General features: G+C 27.3%; 2 protein-coding genes across 3 annotated transcripts; one reads left to right on the forward strand and one right to left on the reverse strand.

The window, feature by feature from the left end:
• Nucleotides 1-5,563: 5,563 nt before the first annotated feature.
• LOC127289349 (uncharacterized) lies at nt 5,564-9,442 on the reverse strand. 2 transcript variants are annotated; one of them, XM_051317227.1, is made up of 3 exons: nt 9,333-9,442; nt 6,811-7,897; nt 5,564-6,716 (listed from the first exon to the last, which is right to left on the reverse strand). In XM_051317227.1, exons 2-3 carry the CDS (start codon nt 7,808-7,810, stop codon nt 6,697-6,699), a joined length of 1,020 nt encoding a protein of 339 aa, XP_051173184.1. In that variant the 5' UTR covers nt 7,811-7,897; nt 9,333-9,442; the 3' UTR covers nt 5,564-6,696. The 2 variants fall into 2 exon arrangements, with proteins under 2 accessions (XP_051173184.1, XP_051173183.1); XM_051317226.1 differs by having other exon boundaries at nt 5,564-7,897.
• Nucleotides 9,443-17,045: 7,603 nt separating this feature from the next.
• Nucleotides 17,046-19,101, forward strand: LOC127289358 (forkhead box protein D3-like). The gene has a single exon (XM_051317250.1). It carries the CDS (start codon nt 17,709-17,711, stop codon nt 18,813-18,815), a length of 1,107 nt encoding a protein of 368 aa, XP_051173207.1. The 5' UTR covers nt 17,046-17,708; the 3' UTR covers nt 18,816-19,101.
• Nucleotides 19,102-19,534: the final 433 nt, after the last annotated feature.

Here is a 19,534-nt window from a genome sequence, read left to right on the forward strand (position 1 = left end):
CACGAGGATTTCTGGGACACTGCTTCACTTACATGCTTTACGCCTCGATGTTATGTATACTTACTGTCTCTCTATGCTGAAATTACGTTTCACGAGCGGTTTAAACTATTAATTTTTAATTCGTATGGTAAATATATATATATTTCACATGTCACTGTATGAAATTCTTCACTTTTCTTCTGAGTCCTTGCAAAATGCGTTGTTCAAAATAGCAATTGCATATATATAATTTATTCATAAATTACAAAACATAGTAAACTTTTAGACTGATAGGTCTATTTAAAAGTTTTTAGCTTATTCCTTAAAAAAAACAATTTCAAACTTCAGCTTTTCAGTACCCAAGTACCCAACTCGCCTTGATTTATTCATATATAGCACCATAAACATAAAATATACTAAAAGTTATTTGGCTTATTGGTTAGAACTCTTGACTCATATAAGGGACGCATGGATATTCCCTTCATTACACTTGACGTAATTTTTGTAGTGTCAAATTAAAAATTATCGAATTTACATTTAGTAGAATTTTAAAAAAGAGATTTTATAATGAGCCACATTTTAATGTCGAAAAATTACTATTTAACAAAATTCTGATTTTATAGAATTTCTATTTAACTGGATTGTGATAAAGCTGATTTTCTAATAAATATCGAATTTTCAAATAACACAATTTCCATTTAACAAAAATGATATCTAGAAAAATTTTCATAAAAAAAAAAATTTTATTTATCAAAATTGTTCTTTTGTTAAATTTCTATTTATCCGAATATTCACTTAAAACTATTTTTATTAACAGAATTTCCAAGCAAAAGAATTTCTATATAACAACATTTTTGTTTAACAAAAGTTTTATTCAAAAAATTTCTATACAATCTAATTTATATTTAATAGAATTGTCATTTAACATAAATATTCTTCTTAGCTAAATTTTTAAGACAGAGAATTTCTATTTCACTGATACTTTATTTGACCGAAGTTTCACTTATCCGAATCTTCATTAGATAGAAATGTTAAAACGTCGAATTTCCATTTGATTGAACTTTCATATATCAGATTATCCACTTGGTATACAAATTTCAGCGGGAGTTTTAAAATCAACCAATCACAATTTTCTTAATAATTTTTTATTGGTTGATTTTAAATCTACCGCTGAAATTTGTATACCAAGTGGATAATCTGATATATGAAAATTCGATCAAATGGAAATTCGACGTTTTAACCCTTTGCGTCACAGTGGGTCGCTCAGTGACCCACCTTTGGTTTTTCACTATATTACAATTATATTTCATATGAATTCGCTTGAAAATCGTTACTCGGGGGTTTTCGGGGTCGCTGATTACGAATCTGACTTTAGTTTTTAAAAATTCAAAATGGCCGATCCAATATGGCGGACATAAAAGTTAAAAATTAACTGAATTCTCTTGAAAATTGATACTCGGGGGTTTTCGGGGTCGCTGATTACGAATCTGATGTCAGTTTTTAAAAATTCAAAATAGCGGATCCAATATGGCGGACATAAAGTTGAAAATTGACTGAATTCGCTTGAAAATCGTTACTCGGGGGTTTTCGGGGTCGCTAAATACGAATCCGATGTCAGTTTTTTAAATTTCAAAATGGCAGATCCAATATGGCGGACGAAAAAATAAAAAGTCAACGCATTCGCTTAAAACTCGTTACTCGGGGGCTTTCGGGGTCGCTGATTACGAATCTGACTTTAGTTTTTAAAAATTCAAAATGGCCGATCCAATATGGTGGACATGAAGTTGAAAATTTACTGAATTCGCTTGAAAATCGGTACCGGGGGTTTTTCAGGGTCGCTGAATACGAATCTGATGTCAGTTTTAAAAAATTCAAAATGGCGGATTCAATATGGTGGACATGAAGTTAAAAATTGACTGAATTTGCTTGAAAATCGTTACTCGAGGGTTTTCAGGGTCGCTGAATAAAAAAATAAAAATAGAATTTCAGAATTTTAAATGTTTAAATAGAAATAATAGATGCTTATCTTTAAATCATGTACCTGACAACACTTGGATTAGTAACCTGTAAAAATAAACGTTTTTTACACTCAGCAGTATTGTTATTTACAAAATTGTTAGCATTTATGTTTTTGTAACTGAATCCAATGTATACCTTTTTTTACTATCATAAAGATTGTTGACGATCGTCATTTGTTTTACTGACTTTTTTTTGCGACGATCGTTATTTGTTTTATTTATAAAAATAAAAAAAAATAAATAAATAAATAAAAAAAACAAGGTGGAACCAAAATCTTGCCACGTCCACGTCGTTGGTTCTGGGTAACGCTGAGAGCAGGATAGATAAAAAAAATGAAATTATTATTTTCGAAAAGTGACATGAGATTCGTATTCAGCGTCCTCGAAAACCCCCGAGTAACAATTTTCAAGCGAATCTAATCAATTTTCAACTTCAAGTCCGCCATATTGGAACCGCCATTTTAAATTTTGAAAAACTGACATCAGATTCGTATTCAGCAACCCTGAAAACCCCCGAGTGTCAATTTTCAAAGAAATTCAGCCAATTTTTAATTTTTATGTCCGCCATATTGAATTTTTCAAAACTGACATCAGATTCGTATTCAGCGACCCCAAAAACCCCCGAGTATCGATTTTCAAAAAAATTCAGTCAATTTTTAGTTTTCATGTCCGCCATATTGGATCCGCTATTTTGAATTTTTGAAAACTGACATCAGATTCGTATTCAGCGACCCCGAAAACCCCCGAGTAACAATTTTCAAGCGAATTCAGTTAATTTTCCACTCCAAGTCCGCCATATTGGATCCGCCATTTTGAATTTTTAAAAACTGACTTCAGATTCGTAATCAACGACCCCGAAAACCCCCGAGTATCGATTTTCAAGGGAATTCAGGTAATTTTTAATTTTTATGTCCGACATATTGGATCCGCCATTTTGAATTTTTGAAAACTGACATCAGACTCGTATTCAGCGACCCCGAAAGCCCCCGAGTAACAATTTTCAAGCGAATTCAGTTAATTTTTAACTCCAAGTCCGCCATATTGTATCCGCCATTTTGAATTTTTAAAAACTAATGTCAGATTCGTAATCAGCGGCCCCGAAAACCCCCGAGTAACAATTGTCAAGCCAATTTAGTAAAAAGAAAAATGTGTGACTTAAAGGGTTAACCTTTCTATCTAATGAAAATTCGGATAAGTGAAACTTCGGTCAAATAAAGTATCGTTGAAATAGAAATTCTCTGTCTTAAAAATTTAGCTAAGAAGAATTTATGATAAATGACAATTCTATTAAATAAAAATTAGATTATATATAAATTTTTTGAATTAAACTTTTGTTATATAGAAATTCGTTTAGTTGGAAATTCTGTTAATAAAAATACTATTAAGTGAATATTCGGATAAATAGAAATTTAACAAAAGAACAATTCTGATAAATAAAAATTCTTTTTTATGAAAATTTTTTCTAGATATCAATTTTGTTAAATGGAAATTGTATTATTTGAAAATTCCATGTATTAGAAAATCAGCTTTATCACAGTCCAGTTAAATAAAAATTCTATAAAATCTGTATTTTGTTAAATAGTAATTTTTCGACATTAAAATTTGGCTCATTTTAAAATCTCTTTTTTAAAATTCTACTAAATGTAAATTCGATAATTTTTAATTTGACACTACAAAAATTCCGTCAAGTCTAATAAAGGAAATATTCATTCGTCCCCCGAAACTGCGAAACTGCAACTGCGAGGAAAGCATCATAAGCGTAATTTTTTGATATTAGTTTAAAGGTTAAATTAATGTAGGCCTCCAATTTCAAAAATATTTTTTGAAATTTGAATAATTTTCTTTTAGGTGTTTGCATTTTTTATATTTTGGATGGTTTCTTCAATGTAATATTGTTTTCATTTATGTTGGTTGTTGACAAAAACCATTTATGCAAATTCTCGATTATAGAGTTTGGTTGCGTTTGTCACAGGGTATATAAAAATAAGGTCGTCAAATTCAATAAGAAAAGGAGACGTTAACCTGTTATGTATTAGTGGTGCATGATAAACGCTGCGGGTGGTGTCGCAATGAAATGAGAGTGGCTGAAGGGATGAAATAGATTGAGAGGATGCTGGGGGTACGAATAAAACAATTAGGGGTGCGTCGACGCACACTTCAACAGGCACCCCTCCTGTACCCAACTATAGGGGTAAACTGTTTGTTAGCAATCGGTGAGCACTAAAATCTCTGTTTTATTCATAGGTACACTAAATTTCAATATATATATATATATATATATATATATATATATATATATATTTGAATTTCATTTTCAAGCTTATAAATTCTTCCCTAACTATAAAATTATTTCTTCCTTTATTATATATTATGTATAGAATCAATATTCTTTCGATTTTGAAAATTAAGGAGCTGGAAAAATAAAAAGAAAAAAGTTTTCAATTTTTAACTAGTTAAAATTATTTACATCAATAACTTACAAACACAACTTTAAACAAATTAATAATTCAAATAAACTTTACTTTTATATTTTCATCACCTTATAATTTAATAACGAAAAAATGATTGATTTTATACATATGTAATTATTTATTGTAATCACGATCATATATTAATCTGTCTAAAACATCCTCATTTCACAATGTAATCATCAAAAATATAATTTTTCTTTGACGAAAAATAAATTTAAACCATTATTTTTTGCTTAAAAATTTCAAGTGGACGAAAAAACCGGCCTTATGGACCCACCTGTATAATTTTCATAACATTTTTTTCGTGTTACTTTTATAGATATTATAAGATATTAAAAAAAAAGTTTTTTTTTAAATTTTTCATAAAATTCACATATTTTATAATCGAAAAGTGCGCCATACATTTTTTGTTCGAGACTCCCAACACAGAAAATTAAATGGCATTAAAAATAAGCTGCAATGCTTATTATTTTAATCCAATTTTGCTTATTTTAATACCAAAATGGATTAAAATAAGCAACATTGGATTAAAATAATAAGCGTTGCAGCTTATTTCAATGCCTTTTAATTTTCTGTGAAGATTAGACTTCGGCGGTATTCTCGGACGATTATTTTCAAAATTCAAAAATAGAAATTTGTAAGATTTATTTCCTTAAGTTTATATCTATTATTAGAAAAAAAGTCAATTCCTTTTTTTAGCAATTTATCTTGTTTTATTTCTTTGAAACAATTTTTTTTTATTAATATATTTTGTCTATTTCATTAATTTTTTTTTCAATTGAGAATTTAAATTTTTGTAACATATAGTTGAGCCTCTATCAGACGAAACCTTATTGGTATATAGAAAATTTTTTAGATCAAACTTTCGAGAATACTTACATACGTATTAAGTCACTAATTGGATTTGAACGTAGAACAAGAAAAAAAAGAAGAAATTAAAATCTAATGCAAAATTCTATATAGTATATAAGGTTTTTTTAATGTAGAAATTAATTAATTTATTTCAATGTCAAATGCATTTTAGCTGCGTGAACACAGCTCATCAGGTATTGGAATTTGTGTATAGATGTGTGTTTCAAATATATTTTAACAATGTTTAACAGTATTATAAGACTTTTATATATTTCTTTAAAATAATTTTTTACATTAGAATATAATAGTAATATAATAATTATCTAATTTCAATTATTGCACTTATTAATCTGAAAAATATTGTACACCATTTGAAAATAATTCATTAAGTTTTTTCGCCATACAAACCATTCTCTTTTCTTGTGATATATCACTGTCATACAATTTTACAATCCATTCTTCTTCTCCAGTAACAGTTGTTCCTTTCTGTACATCCTGAACCTTAAGGGGTAGGCAAGATGTTACAATATAAAATGGATTTGTAGAATATAAATCACCAAAATTGATATTCACAATAGCCGCTTGATTTTTTAATGTAATTTCAAATATAACTAGCTTTTCTTCTGAATTATCTAATGAAAAATTCGTAAGTTGTGTCATAGCAACAAACAAATTTCTGTAAAACATTGGAAACGATTCTAAGTTTAAAGAACCATTTTTATTTTTTACTGACTCAAAATATTCTAAATCTTTCATCTTAATTATTTTACGTTTAAAAAGTTGTATTGGTATGTAAGTCTCACTTTTGGAAGATTGTCTAAGACCCAGTCTATAAACTGCAGCTTCATATCTGAAAAAATGAAGAAGTAATTTTGACTTTATTTTAAGCATAGAATATAATGTATAATAATCTTCAAATCGCAGAATCGAAAAAAGGGAAAATGATATATATTTTATAAATATCTTCTTGAAATTCGGTATATGATGAAAACCATAAAACTTTTCAATTCTTTTTTTTGCTTCAATGATAAAACGAATGTCATCTAATTTATCATAAAATATTACATCCTTAATGTAGTCGTTATTTTCTATTTTGAAATTTTTATAATAAGGCAAAATCTTTAAGTTATTATAATAATCCTTCGCAAACTGATCATAACTTGGCACATCACCCATGGTATTAATTCTTAAAATGAAATTCATCAGAATGCCTTCTGCTTTTATTATCGTAAATAATGGTATATTTTGTGTGAAAAAATTTGCAACTGTTTTCACTTTTTCCATTCTTTCAATCAAAGTACTTTCAGAATTGGCGAGATAAATAATTTCGTTACTCATTGATTTTGGCCATCTACCATAATCGTATAATTTAATATTTAAAATTTTTCCATCATTACTGAATGAAGTATTTGAAACATAAAATTTTTTATCATTAAATGTAATGTACTCGTCATGAAATTTGTGGGAAAATGAATGTAAATCTATAATACCTCTGTTAATTGTAATTCTTAAATGATAACGAATTTCTATTGTTTTCGATGAAGAAAATTGTTCCAATTCGTTATTATCGATAACTGATGATGATGATGGAATTTCTCTTTGCAAAAGAGTTATATCATTAAAATGGAAAATTTTTTCTTTTAAACCGAACAAAAAATTAGCAATTGCTTGTGAATTTGTAGTTTGAAGACACCATAACTCACCAATTGGGACTTTATGAGATTTCCTTTGAATTACAGCTAAATCATATAATTTCTTTTTGAAATAACTGTTTCTCATACTAAAAGAAATTCCCTCTTTCTTAAAATCATGCAGAAGATGTAACATTTCTTTATGGGTTTCACTTCCCTCTTGTGTATGAGATGATTTTGGAATCTTTTTTGGGATTTCCTCAATATGATCATCATCATCATCTGATGTTTCACGTTTTTTTCTTTTATAATCCAAATTCACGACTTCTTCTAGATGAGAAAACAATGGCAAAATGTTGTGTTTAAAAATTTTTTTAATTGCAAGTAAAGTAAGTTTAATACTTTGATTTCTCGATGATGAGAAACAATAATCCCTACTCGTGTAATTATGTAACAAATGTTGATATACTTTTTCTTTAAATATAGTTATGTTTTTATCATTTCCATTTCTTAATTCAGCTAAATATCCATTAACGTTGCCATAGTGAAAAAATAGAGTCGTTCCAATGATGTTCTGATATATTTCATTTACGTGTTTTGCGTCAAGAAGTTTATAATAATTTTTGCCCCTTCCGCCATAAGAATTACTTTCTTTCAGTGCATTTTGTAGAAATTTCAGTTTCAACTCTGATTCATTATTATTGGAATTATTGAGATATTCAAAGAAAGTATTTAATATGCTGATAGTTTGATATCGTTCTTCAAGTGTTATTAAGTGATTGTTGTAAAAGAAAATACCAAAATAAGTTATGTAGTGACAAACAGGAAGAAAATGAAAATTTGTTGCATTTTCCATCATTAGATAATTTGTTTAATATTGTTTTTTTCTGGTTTCGTTATGATATCTTTGTGTACACTTAGAATTTCTGCTATCTTATCCGTGAACCTGAAATTTTTTTTTTTTGTCAAAAAATATTATAGAAATTAACATTGACATTTCCTTATACATAAATTTTTTAATGTTTGCGACTTTATCAAAAAAAAAAAATTTTTTATTCATTTTTTTTTATGCAGCACTTATTTTTGTTGGTTATTTTTTTTTTTTTACTTATCGAAATTATTTCAAGGAATTTTTTTTCACACGTGTTATTTTTTTAATTCAACATTTTGAGTTGAAAAATGGTTGCAATTTATTAAAATTAATTAAAATTTTTTGAAAAATTTAATTAATTTTGGGTTAAACATATTACTTTATTTATACCAATCGGTTTGCTTTAATGCAAGAAAAATAAAATTATTTTATTTATAAACTTGAATTTAAATAAACACAAATTTTTTTTAGCTAAAATGTAAATTTTTTATCTTTTAATTTTCATTAATTCTTTAAATTTAATTCAAATTTATCTAACTATATAACAAAAAGATATCGCCACCGCCGCTGTTTCAAGACTCTGAATATAGCCGTAAGTCCCCCCCCCCCTTCACGCCGGTTGAGAGGATTGATTTTCCGCAAAAAATTACCTAAATTTAGAGGTTATGTTCGTTTCAAGACTCTGAATATAGCCTCAAGCTTTCCCCCACCCTTACGTTGAGAGGGATTTTGATTTGATTTTCCGCTAAAAATGACCTTAATTTTGAGGTTATGTTATTTTGGCGGAAAACGACTAACACGAAGACTAAGAAACAAACATAACCTCAAAATTTAAGTCAAACTTTAGAGGAAAATGGCCAAAAAACGAACATAACATTTAACATAACGTTAAATTTTGACACAAAAGAGACAAAAAAATATGACTTCTATATCAGACAGATTTATTCTCTAATTAGTTAAATTCGATTTAAGAACAGTTTGAAATGACTTTTCATTAAATAAAATTAGTTGTTAATCATATTACAGTTCCAAATTTGTTTAAGAGATTATTTTATTATTTTATAACAACTAGGCTTTACTCGAAATACCCATATCAAAAAGTTACTTATGTGGAATTATTATCATAATCATTAATCTCATTATTTTACTAATTTATTTATTTTTTTACTAATCATTTTTATTGCTTATTCTACTACAAAATAGAAGTGAAATAATGTTAATACTCATGGATTATTCAAAAATTAAAAACAAAAATTAGAACCTGAAAAATCACAGTTTGTGGAAAATCACCCATATTAGGAATATTGATTTTGTTTAAATTAAAAATTTGTTTTTAAAATATTATTTTCAATTATATAAAATATTGAATTTTTTTTTGAAATAAATAAATGACGCGAAATATAATATTTCAGACTTATATAATTACATATAAATGCTTAATTTCCTTTTAGGGGTCATTTTTTAGATTTAAAATGAAAATTAATTATATATTAATAAGTATTTTACTTACAGGAATAAATAAAAATCGCAAGTAGCTCTTAAAATAACAACTCAAACTTCTGTAAAGAAGAGAAACGAAGCAATGAAAGTAAATCTGATACTTAAATTTTTCAATGTTTGCGACTTTATCAAAAAAAATTTATTATTATTTTTTTTATGTAACTTTTATTTTTGTTGATAATTTTCTTTTACGTATTGAAATTATTTCAAGGATTTGGTTTTTTTACACGTGTCAATTTTTTATGGAGAATACAAATTGTAGAATAAAATTGGAATTTGTGTAGATGTGTGTTTAGAATATTTTAACATATTCAACTGGTCCTTTCTTAAAAAAGTCAGTGCATGCAAAGCACATGAAAATGTAACGAAATATCTCGATGATCGAAAAAATCGAATGTAAGAAAAAATGAACTTTGCACTGAAAAAAAAAATTATTTAATTCAAATACTTCATATTATTTGAAAAATATTTAATTGGTTCAAATACTTTTTATTTGGATCAAAAAAATATGTATTTGATTCAAATAACTTGAATTATTTGAATATTTATTTGGTTCAATTAAATAATTAATTGAATTGAATAAATGAATTTATTTAATACAAATAATGGGTTACTTGAAACTATTCATTCATTTATTTCACTCAAATATTTCGTTTATTTATGATACAAATAAAAAGTATTTGACACAATAAATTTATGTATATAATTGATTCAAATAAACTGAATTATTTAATACAAATAATTCGTTATTTAATCCTAATACACTATTTTATCAAGATAATTAAAAAAATATTTTAATCAATTAAATATTTCTTTTAAACGATAATAATGATTTACTTGAAACAATTAATTTATTTATTTCACTTAAATATTTCGTTTTATTAAAACAAATAAAAAGTATTTGATACATATGACGAATAATCGAATATTTGATTCAAGAAAATTTTTAGTTGTTTCAAAAAAAATATTTTATTTATGCAAATAAATATTCATTTGAATTAAAAAACATGCAATATTGAATGAAATAATTTTCATAATTGATTCAAATAATTATTTATTATAGCTTTGAATATTCCATTTATTTGATTTGAATACTTTGTATTTGATTCAAATAACTATTTATTTGATACGATAAAATAAAATAATTAGGTTTAGTAAATGTGTATTTGGTTCAAATACATATTTATTGGATAATAGACAAGTAAATGATGTATTTGGATCAAATACTTTTTATTTGATCCAAATAAATTTTTTTTTCAGTGTGCTTTCCACAGCATCTAAATCAATATTCATTTTATAAAAATCACCTTAAATTATTGTTCCACATATATATTTTTGCAGCTGTCATGAATCAGAAACGAACATAACCTACATTTAGTTGAAATCATCTGATTGGCCCAAGACAAAAAAGCACACGCTTTTTTAAAATAATGAAATTTATTAAATTATAATAAAATAATTGAAATAAATTAAATTATTATGAAATTAATATTACCTTGAATAAAAAAGTGTTTTTAGTTTTGAAAAAATTTATTCAACAATTATTATCATTTTCAGACTACAAATATAATAGATTATTATTTTTCTGTTTGAAACTTTCTCTATAATGCCTTTTTGCATTTTGTTAACAATATTATTAAATATTTAATAAAATAAGACACTTTTTTCCTGTAACATTTTTGATTGAGACTTAAAGAAAAAAGTTATGATTTTTTTTAATTTATTAAAAATAATAATAATAATAAATTGAATATTTAGAGGGCGAAGAAAAAGTCGAGCTAAAGCCTTTAGTCTTTCGTCTCTATTTTGACAATTTTTTGATTTCTCGATTACTCGAATAAATCTTAATGAATCGGTCTAAAATTTTGTAGACTTTTTCAAAAGGGCAAAATGAACCCTAAGGTTCAAAAAAAAAAAAAAAAAAATTCAAAATTTTTTCAAAATTTTGAGTTTTTGAAAATTTTAAAAATCAAAAAATTTTTTTTTTATATTTTTCCCATAAAATACTCCCAAAATAAAACACTTTTTTCCCGTAACATTTTCCAATAGAGGCTAAAAACAAAAGTGTTATGAATTTTTTGAGTCTCAAAAAAATTCAAAATTTTGAATTTTGAAAAAAAATGTATTTTATATATTTTTCCCATAAAATATTCTCGAAATGAGTTTTTTCAATTTTTTTTAGCAAGCCGTTTTTGAGATATGAATATTTCAGAATTTTCATGACTTTTAATTTTTAAATTCTCATATCTTCCTTTAAAATTCATCAATTTTATGAGATTTTTTTTTTCAAATTGTGTGTTTTTGTAAACTGTAATTTTCAAAAAAATTGAAAATTTTTTCAGATGATATTACTATAAAATTTTTAAGTTTGAAAGTTAAAAAGTCGTTTTTCTCAATTATCGTACTGATCGATGTTTTCTAAATTTAAAGAAAAACTGCAAACAATTTTTACTATGTGTTTAGAATTTTTGAAAAATTTTTGAATTTTTCAAAAATGACTTTGGTCTTTTATTATATTTTTTACTTTTATGTATTTTGATGCTCTGATTTCGAAAATCATATAGTGACAATAACCAAAATTTTTATTTTTATTGTGAAAACCATAAAAAAAGTCTTAAATTGTATGATTTTGTTTGTTTATTGGGTAAAATATGCAAAATTAAAAAAAAAACTTTTAGGCAAAAGTTAAAAACCTTATTAAAATACATTTTTCTTTATACGTGCATGCAAAAACCTCGTTTGGCAACCACTTTCAGCTATCCAAAATAGTCGAATCCCTCACCGTACGCGCGGACGATGAGCAAAGTATTTTGCTCACCGTTAAGCGGTGGCCAAAACATTTTGCTCATCGTCCGCACGCACAATGAGGGAGTCGGCCATTTTGAATAGCTGCAAGTAGCTGTCAAACGAGGTTATGCCTGCACTTATAAAGAAAAATATGGTTCGATACTCGTTGCCTCGCGAGCGTATGCCCATTACTCGTGTAATGAGCAAAACGCTCGCTTGGCCCCTTGTATCGAAATATACTATTTTCTATCTTATACATTTTTTAAAAATTTTGGCTGCACAGAAAAAACCTAGTCCGCAAATGACACAGAAAATTAAAAGGCATTAAAATAAGCTGCAACGCTTCTTATTTTAATCCAATTTTGCTTATTTTAATACCAAAATGGATTAAAATAAGCAAAATTGGATTAAAATAAGAAGCGTTGCAGCTTATTTTAATGCCTTTTAATTTTCTGTGGAGTAGTGTACGCTACTCATTTTGAAGTACAGCAAAAATGAGTCATGTAAATTGTGCCACTTTTTGTCTTTAAGAATTGACTCATTTTGAGTTACAACAAAAATGAGAGTAGGTATTTTCTGTGCATACTTTCATTTTTACGCAGGCAGCATCCGCTGGACTATAATCAAAAAGTGCGCGATACATTTTTTGTATAGACAACTCCCGGTTTTAGTCAGTGACGGTAATCCCGGACGATTTTTTTAAAAATTCAAAAAATCCAAAAATTTATCTTTACCTAGCGCAGCATCCGCTGGGTAATTTCTACACGGGGTGATATTTCTGGGCTATCTCAGGGATATTGCGGGATGAAAATGGGATATGCTCGGGATATCCCATGCCATGAGGGATTATATATAGTAGTAATTTTCACTAATTTAAAATTTAGAGAATATATAATTTTAGGAGAGAAAAGAAACAAGTTGTAAATTCAGATGTTCATTACATGAACATTTTGCTTGCTGTTTACGATCAGCAAAAAATTTTGCTTCCTCGTGGAGAAAGCAAAATTTTATTGACAAAATGTGAATTTTTGATTTTTTAACTTTCATTAATTCTTTAAATTTACCTCAAATGTATACTTTATATATATCGATCGATTCGTCTTGACGTAAGGAATACGATTTTATTATATATAACCTTAAATTTTTCTATTTAAAAATTTTTTCGATTAAAAAAAAATTTTTGGAAAAAAGACGATAAAATTTTTTTTTTTGAGGTATTTTTCAAAATCCTTTGGTCAGATTTGAGATATTAATATGATAAATGAGCCTACCAAATTTTATCTAAATCCATTAAAACCTGTTAAAGTTATCTTCTAAACAAGAAAGGGATCCACACACACATATACATACATCCGGACAATTGATCAGGATCTCATATAACATGATCGTTTCTATAAAAAAAAAAAATTTGTTTCCGCCACTTTGAAAAGTTTTATAAACGAAAGGACTACAAAGCTTCCTCCACGAGGAAGCAAAAATGAGCAGAAATAATTTTTATTTTAGAAGAAATATTTTGCCAGCTTCTGCTAATGTATAAAATAAAAGGGGGACGTATACATACAAAATATGTCTATACAGAAATATTTATGTCGACTCATCTATTTATTACAAGAGTCTATACGGTAGTAATAATTGTTATCGCCCACCAAATAAAAGCGATCGCATCATGAATTCGCTAGGGTATTTACCGCATCCCTTTTTGTAATGACATATGATCTATGGGACAAATTGTTGGCCACACCATGCAGTTTCACGAACTAATACCCACATAATATACCGAGGTGACCCCGCTCGTTAAAAGCATCGCGAGGGCGTAAGCCATTGTGATTGCCATTTACTATGGCACGACCTAAATCCCCCTTTTCTAAAGCGACCTGTCACAAAGTATCGAAAGTCAAATATTAAGCTGATTCAATTGGAACAGTATGCCCAAAAATCGCTGAATATTAGACTTTTATTATTGCTCACGAAGTCATCATATAAATACCTATCAGAATCATTCAATATTTATGGGAATAATTTATGTATATAATATATATATATATATATATATATATATATATATATATATATATATTATTGTTCGCATATATTGAGATCACGTGTTTCAGAAATTAATATTTCTTGAAGAGATTTCATTTTAATGCGATAAAATTAAATTTTTGATATGTGTCTTTTTTGTATTTAGAGATTAATTTTTTTCTTTTTTCTTATTAATGATTCATAAACGACTTTAAAAAATCGTTGATATTATTTTTGTTTTTTTTTTTCAATTTTCTTATCAGTAATTAATCAAAATTTTTTACTAAAATCCAGTTTACGAAATGGGTTCTTTATTGTCAGCTCAGTAAAGAAGAAGAAACTTACAATCAGTAAGAAGCGCAAACTAATGAATTGCATTCGCTAAAACGAATAAAAGAAAATTAATTTCTACCAACCAATACTGCTGTACTAATGAAAACAATTTTTAGCGTAGATTCGAAGTTAGATTACTTTTATAAAACTTGGTTAGGATAAACTTGAGGGATTCAATCAGTGTTGTGTTTACAAATTTAAATGTAATTGTAGTAAAACATTATGTAGGACAAACCAAAAGATCATTACATATTCGTATAGACAGGAACATATTAAAAACCTATATGGGAATGAAAAATATCTAATTATAATTTAAAAAAATGTTAATATGATTAAAATTAAAATAATTTCATCCGGAAAATATATATTAATATTTTATTAGATAAAGGAAGTTTAATAAGGTATTTTAATTAATTTAATAAATTATTTTGAAACAATTTAATTAAGAATATAAACTTAAAATATATGTATATTGTTTTTCATGGATAATAAAAAATAGTTATTTGATAAAAATTTTTCAAGACTTAAGATTTAAATTGAATATTATAGAAATCAAAATTTGAAGATTTTTAAAAATAATTAATTAATTATTATTATGATTTTTTTGTTTTAAATTTTTTATTTTTATATTTTAGTATTTAACTTCAGGGTCTATTGTTCTCCAACAGTACTTGGTTATATTAATTTTATGCTTTTGACGAATTATATATTACACCCAAAAAAAAGTAATCTTATACTTAGAGGAAAATTCCTCTTCTAATATCCTCTAAATATTTCCTCTTAAAACAAGATTATTCAATTGAAATGTAGAATATTTTTATTCTTCATTTTAATGGAAGAATGACAAAAGGATTCCTTTTGTATTTTCCTCTTTAATTAAGATTTTCCGTTTTAAATTTAGAAGATTTAAAAAAAGGAAACGGAAAAAAATAATGTAATCGTTTGATCCCTTTCCCTGGGTATGATAGTTGTGAAGTTGTTTTTTAACCTTTCAGTTTTAATATTTCTGGTAAAATGTCAACAAAAAGGACAAAAAAATGGATTTGCTTTATTAAAAATACAGAAAATATAGTTAAATTCAAATTAAATGAATATTTTTAACGCTATTTTTAGATTTAAAAAAATTTGGATATTTCTTGTGAAATTTTACTACTCAGGTAAATAGAAATACTATAACCCCATTTTTGAATCTTTCGAATTTTTTAAATCTTTTTATTTACTTTTTTAAAAAAGTTTTAAAACGTTAAATAATTTCATATATGAAATTTTTTTCTGTCCTATAAAAAATGTTAACTTTTAAACATATCATCATGTTTTAAAATTATTTTTGCGCTGAAAATCTCGTTGATCATTACAACTGATTAATGAAAACTTATTTTTTGTATTTTAATTATCAATATAAAATGTTGATAATTAACCAAAAACATGACATTGTTAATGTTATATTAAAAAACAATTTTTATTATTATATTGAAATGAACTATTATAATTTTACTTAATTTTAATTTAAAAATGTATTTTCTTCAAAGATTTTATTATTTGATTGAAATTATAATTATTTTATTGATGGCTTTGACATTAAAAACAATTTTACGAGGTTTGGATGTCGACATTTAATTTAAGAGGAAAATCCTCTTAAATGAAGAATAATAATTTTGATACCAAAATTAAGAGGAAAATATGCATTTATTTTAGAGGAATCCTCTAGATTGAAAATTACTTTTTTTAGGGTGTATCTTATGATGTTTTTATTGGACTAATGATTCATAATTTTTGATGTCATTTATTATTAATTTTTGCTAAGATTTTTAATTTATTTTAATTGTTCTTATTTTTATCATTCTCTCTATTGGATTTATATATTATAATTTTGTATTTTGATTGTCTCCCTCAAGAGGAATAAATTATTTTGATTTCGAAACGTTGAAGAAAATAAAATAACTTGAATGAACTTCTTGTCCGAACCCGCAACTAATTAAAAACGTCATAGTACTTTAAAATAATCATTGATAGAACCATTAATTTATAATATTTAAATGGTTCCATTAACTTGAAATTTAATTCTATATATATCATTCCCCTAAAAATTTAATGCGAATAAAACCCTTTTTAAAAAATCAGTTATTCTTTCGATAAGGAAGAACACAAAAAGCGAAAAAAGGAAAACAAAAATAGTTTCTCAAATGTGTATATACGTGTTGTACTTCTTCCTCTCTCTCTCTCTCTTGGCTCGATTTCTCGTTGACAGTTTCTAAGCGGTCGCCTTTGTCGACACGACCGGAACCATTGTACACCTACATTCTCTTATCGTCGCGTTCAAAGCAAAGCAGCCCCCAGAGTGCTACAATTTCACCCTCCCTTATATAGTCGAAAGACCCTTTATCTATCTTGCTATTTTCCTAGCTTTGCCACCCCACCCCTACCCCCGTCACTCTCGGGATTAATCTCCCGCAAAGCCTTTCGCGAGGGTGGCTGACACCCCCTCCCCCCCTTAACGCCGAAAGTGGGGAGAAAAGTCTCCGCCCCACGATCCGCCCCCAAACGAAGGAGGCTTTCAAATCAATTCGCGATACCCTTCCAGTCATAGAGGTACGTTTACAGTTCTCTCATCAACACGGTTCGGATTTCCTGACACAACAACCGTTCACTATTTCTGGAATCTTTCATCCAGTCACGTGATTCATTCTTACCTATATATAAACAAGAAATCAATGTGAATTTATCCTTTAATCAGTTTTTACCAAAATAGAAATAGTGCGTATGTTATTTTAATTATGAAATAATAATTTGTGATTGAAATAAAAAGAGTTCTTTTAACTGTTTACAAATGTCTTACGGTGGATCCATTGTTTTCAATCAACGTTCAAAAATAGTCGCTTAAAACATGAGCGAATTAAAAATACGTCCATCTGTGAGTACCTGGTGTTTAGAGTCAAAAAGAGAACCAGAGAGTGCGACTGTCACGTGGCGTACGTGTGAGGGTGCGAAAGAAAAAAAGACTCTTATCACTAAGGAAACAAACTATTAAGATGATAGCGTAGAGATAACTTTGATGACAGTCGTATTAGGGTCTTTATCGAATGAAAATGAAATGTTGCACGAGTTTTTGTTCGCGATTCCACTGTTGAGCTCTTTCCAATTCTTGGAGGACCTCTACAGAATAATTGGAATTGTCAGAAATTATTGTTTGACACTGACCAAAGTGCTATTGAAAATAAAAATAAATTAATCAGAATAATTGAAAATGTTAAATTCAAGTCAAGTACAAAACGCCGGTTTACTGACACCATCAGTAAATTCGTCGAGCAATCGTTATGCATCAATGTTAAATATGGAAATGAATATGATGTCAAATGCATCGTGTGATGGATGCATGGACAGTGACAGGGATTCAGACAGCAGTAGCATGATTGTGGATCCAGTGAGTTTAGATAAACAAGACCTATCCCCTGAACCATCAACAAGTCCCGTGACCCCATCATCGGTTGCAGTTACCTCGCGAAATCGTAATAAAACCTATAAGAAAAATTATTCAATGTCCACTAGTCAAAAGAATCATCAGGGTTCAAATTATTCCACAGACAAACTCTCCTCGTCATTGATAAAACCACCGTATTCATATATTGCATTAATAACAATGGCAATTCTTCAATCGCCCCAAAAGAAGCTTACTCTTAGTGGAATTTGTGAATTTATTATGACAAGGTTCCCTTATTATCACGACAAATTTCCAGCATGGCAAAATTCAATTAGGCATAATTTGTCATTGAATGATTGTTTTATTAAAATTCCAAGGGAACCGGGTAATCCGGGTAAGGGTAATTATTGGACTCTTGATCCACTTGCTGAGGATATGTTTGATAATGGAAGTTTTTTAAGGCGAAGAAAGAGATATAAAAGGCCACCGCCTCATTATGTTTTACGAGATAGAGCCATTATGGCGACATTTGCAATATGTGGTGATCGGACTTCTTGTGCTGGAGGTGGAGGTCATCCTGGAGCAATTCCCTATCCCTATTTAGCAACACCATCAGGATTACCGCTATTGGATTTTCCATCGTCGGCATTGGATGCATTGAAGTTGAGAAATTTTTTGGAACCACCGCCACCACTTTATAAACCAGTGGCAATAACAGCACCGCCAATTAGGCAGATTAATCATGTACCGAGGACAACATCTATGCCCAGTGCGTCGACAATTATTGATAAAAAAAGAAGTTTCAGTATTGATGCTCTCATTGGAAAACAAGTTGGGAGCGAACAAAATGTTGTTGGCGGACTATTGGATTTGAGTCCGTCGGAACATCGGGAAATTAGAAGTCAAGCGTCGGCATTTTCACCGCTGATTTAAAAACAATAATATGGATTTGACTATTTTGGTATTGTAACAAGTTTGTTATTTTTTTTTTTTCTTGTTGAAGGAGGAGATGTGACTTGTGTCGAGTGATAATTATACGTATGGATTAAAAATAACAATTCATAATATTGGAAAATAATGTAGAATATTTAATTTGATATTTTTTTGTGCGTGTTCACAAAATATGAGAATTAAAATTAAAGGTATTAAAAAAATTTGCAATACTTTGGCTTTTTATTTATTAAAATTCAACGATTATTAATAACGATAACAAAAAAATTCCAGCTAATTTATATTATTATTTAAATAAACAATATATTATTTGAAAATTTAATTAATTAAAGTAAATTCAATTTAAATGTTGTACCTCATAAAATCTGTTGAGTATATCCTTTAGATAAATTTTCTAAATTAAAATTTTTTAAATAATTACAAAGCGTATAAAACAAAAACAACAGGTTTTGTACAAAAAAAAATTTACCAGTGTACTATTTCATTTTGTATTTTCCAATATTAGAATTTTCATTTTTAATCCACTACTATTGAACCAGAAATGAATTTTTTAATTACTATACAAATCAAATTAAATTGGTACATAACTAATTAATTTAAATTCATATATTATGATTTATAATAATATTAACATTCATTTCTGGTTCTTCTCAACTTTCGGAAAGTATATAGATATATTTATCAAAAGAAAATTTTTTTGA

Source organism: Leptopilina boulardi, unplaced genomic scaffold (assembly GCF_019393585.1).
Source record: "Leptopilina boulardi isolate dan_hultmark-lab unplaced genomic scaffold, ZJU_Lbou_2.1 LbouV2_408, whole genome shotgun sequence".
Classification (NCBI taxonomy): Eukaryota; Metazoa; Arthropoda; class Insecta; order Hymenoptera; family Figitidae; genus Leptopilina; species Leptopilina boulardi.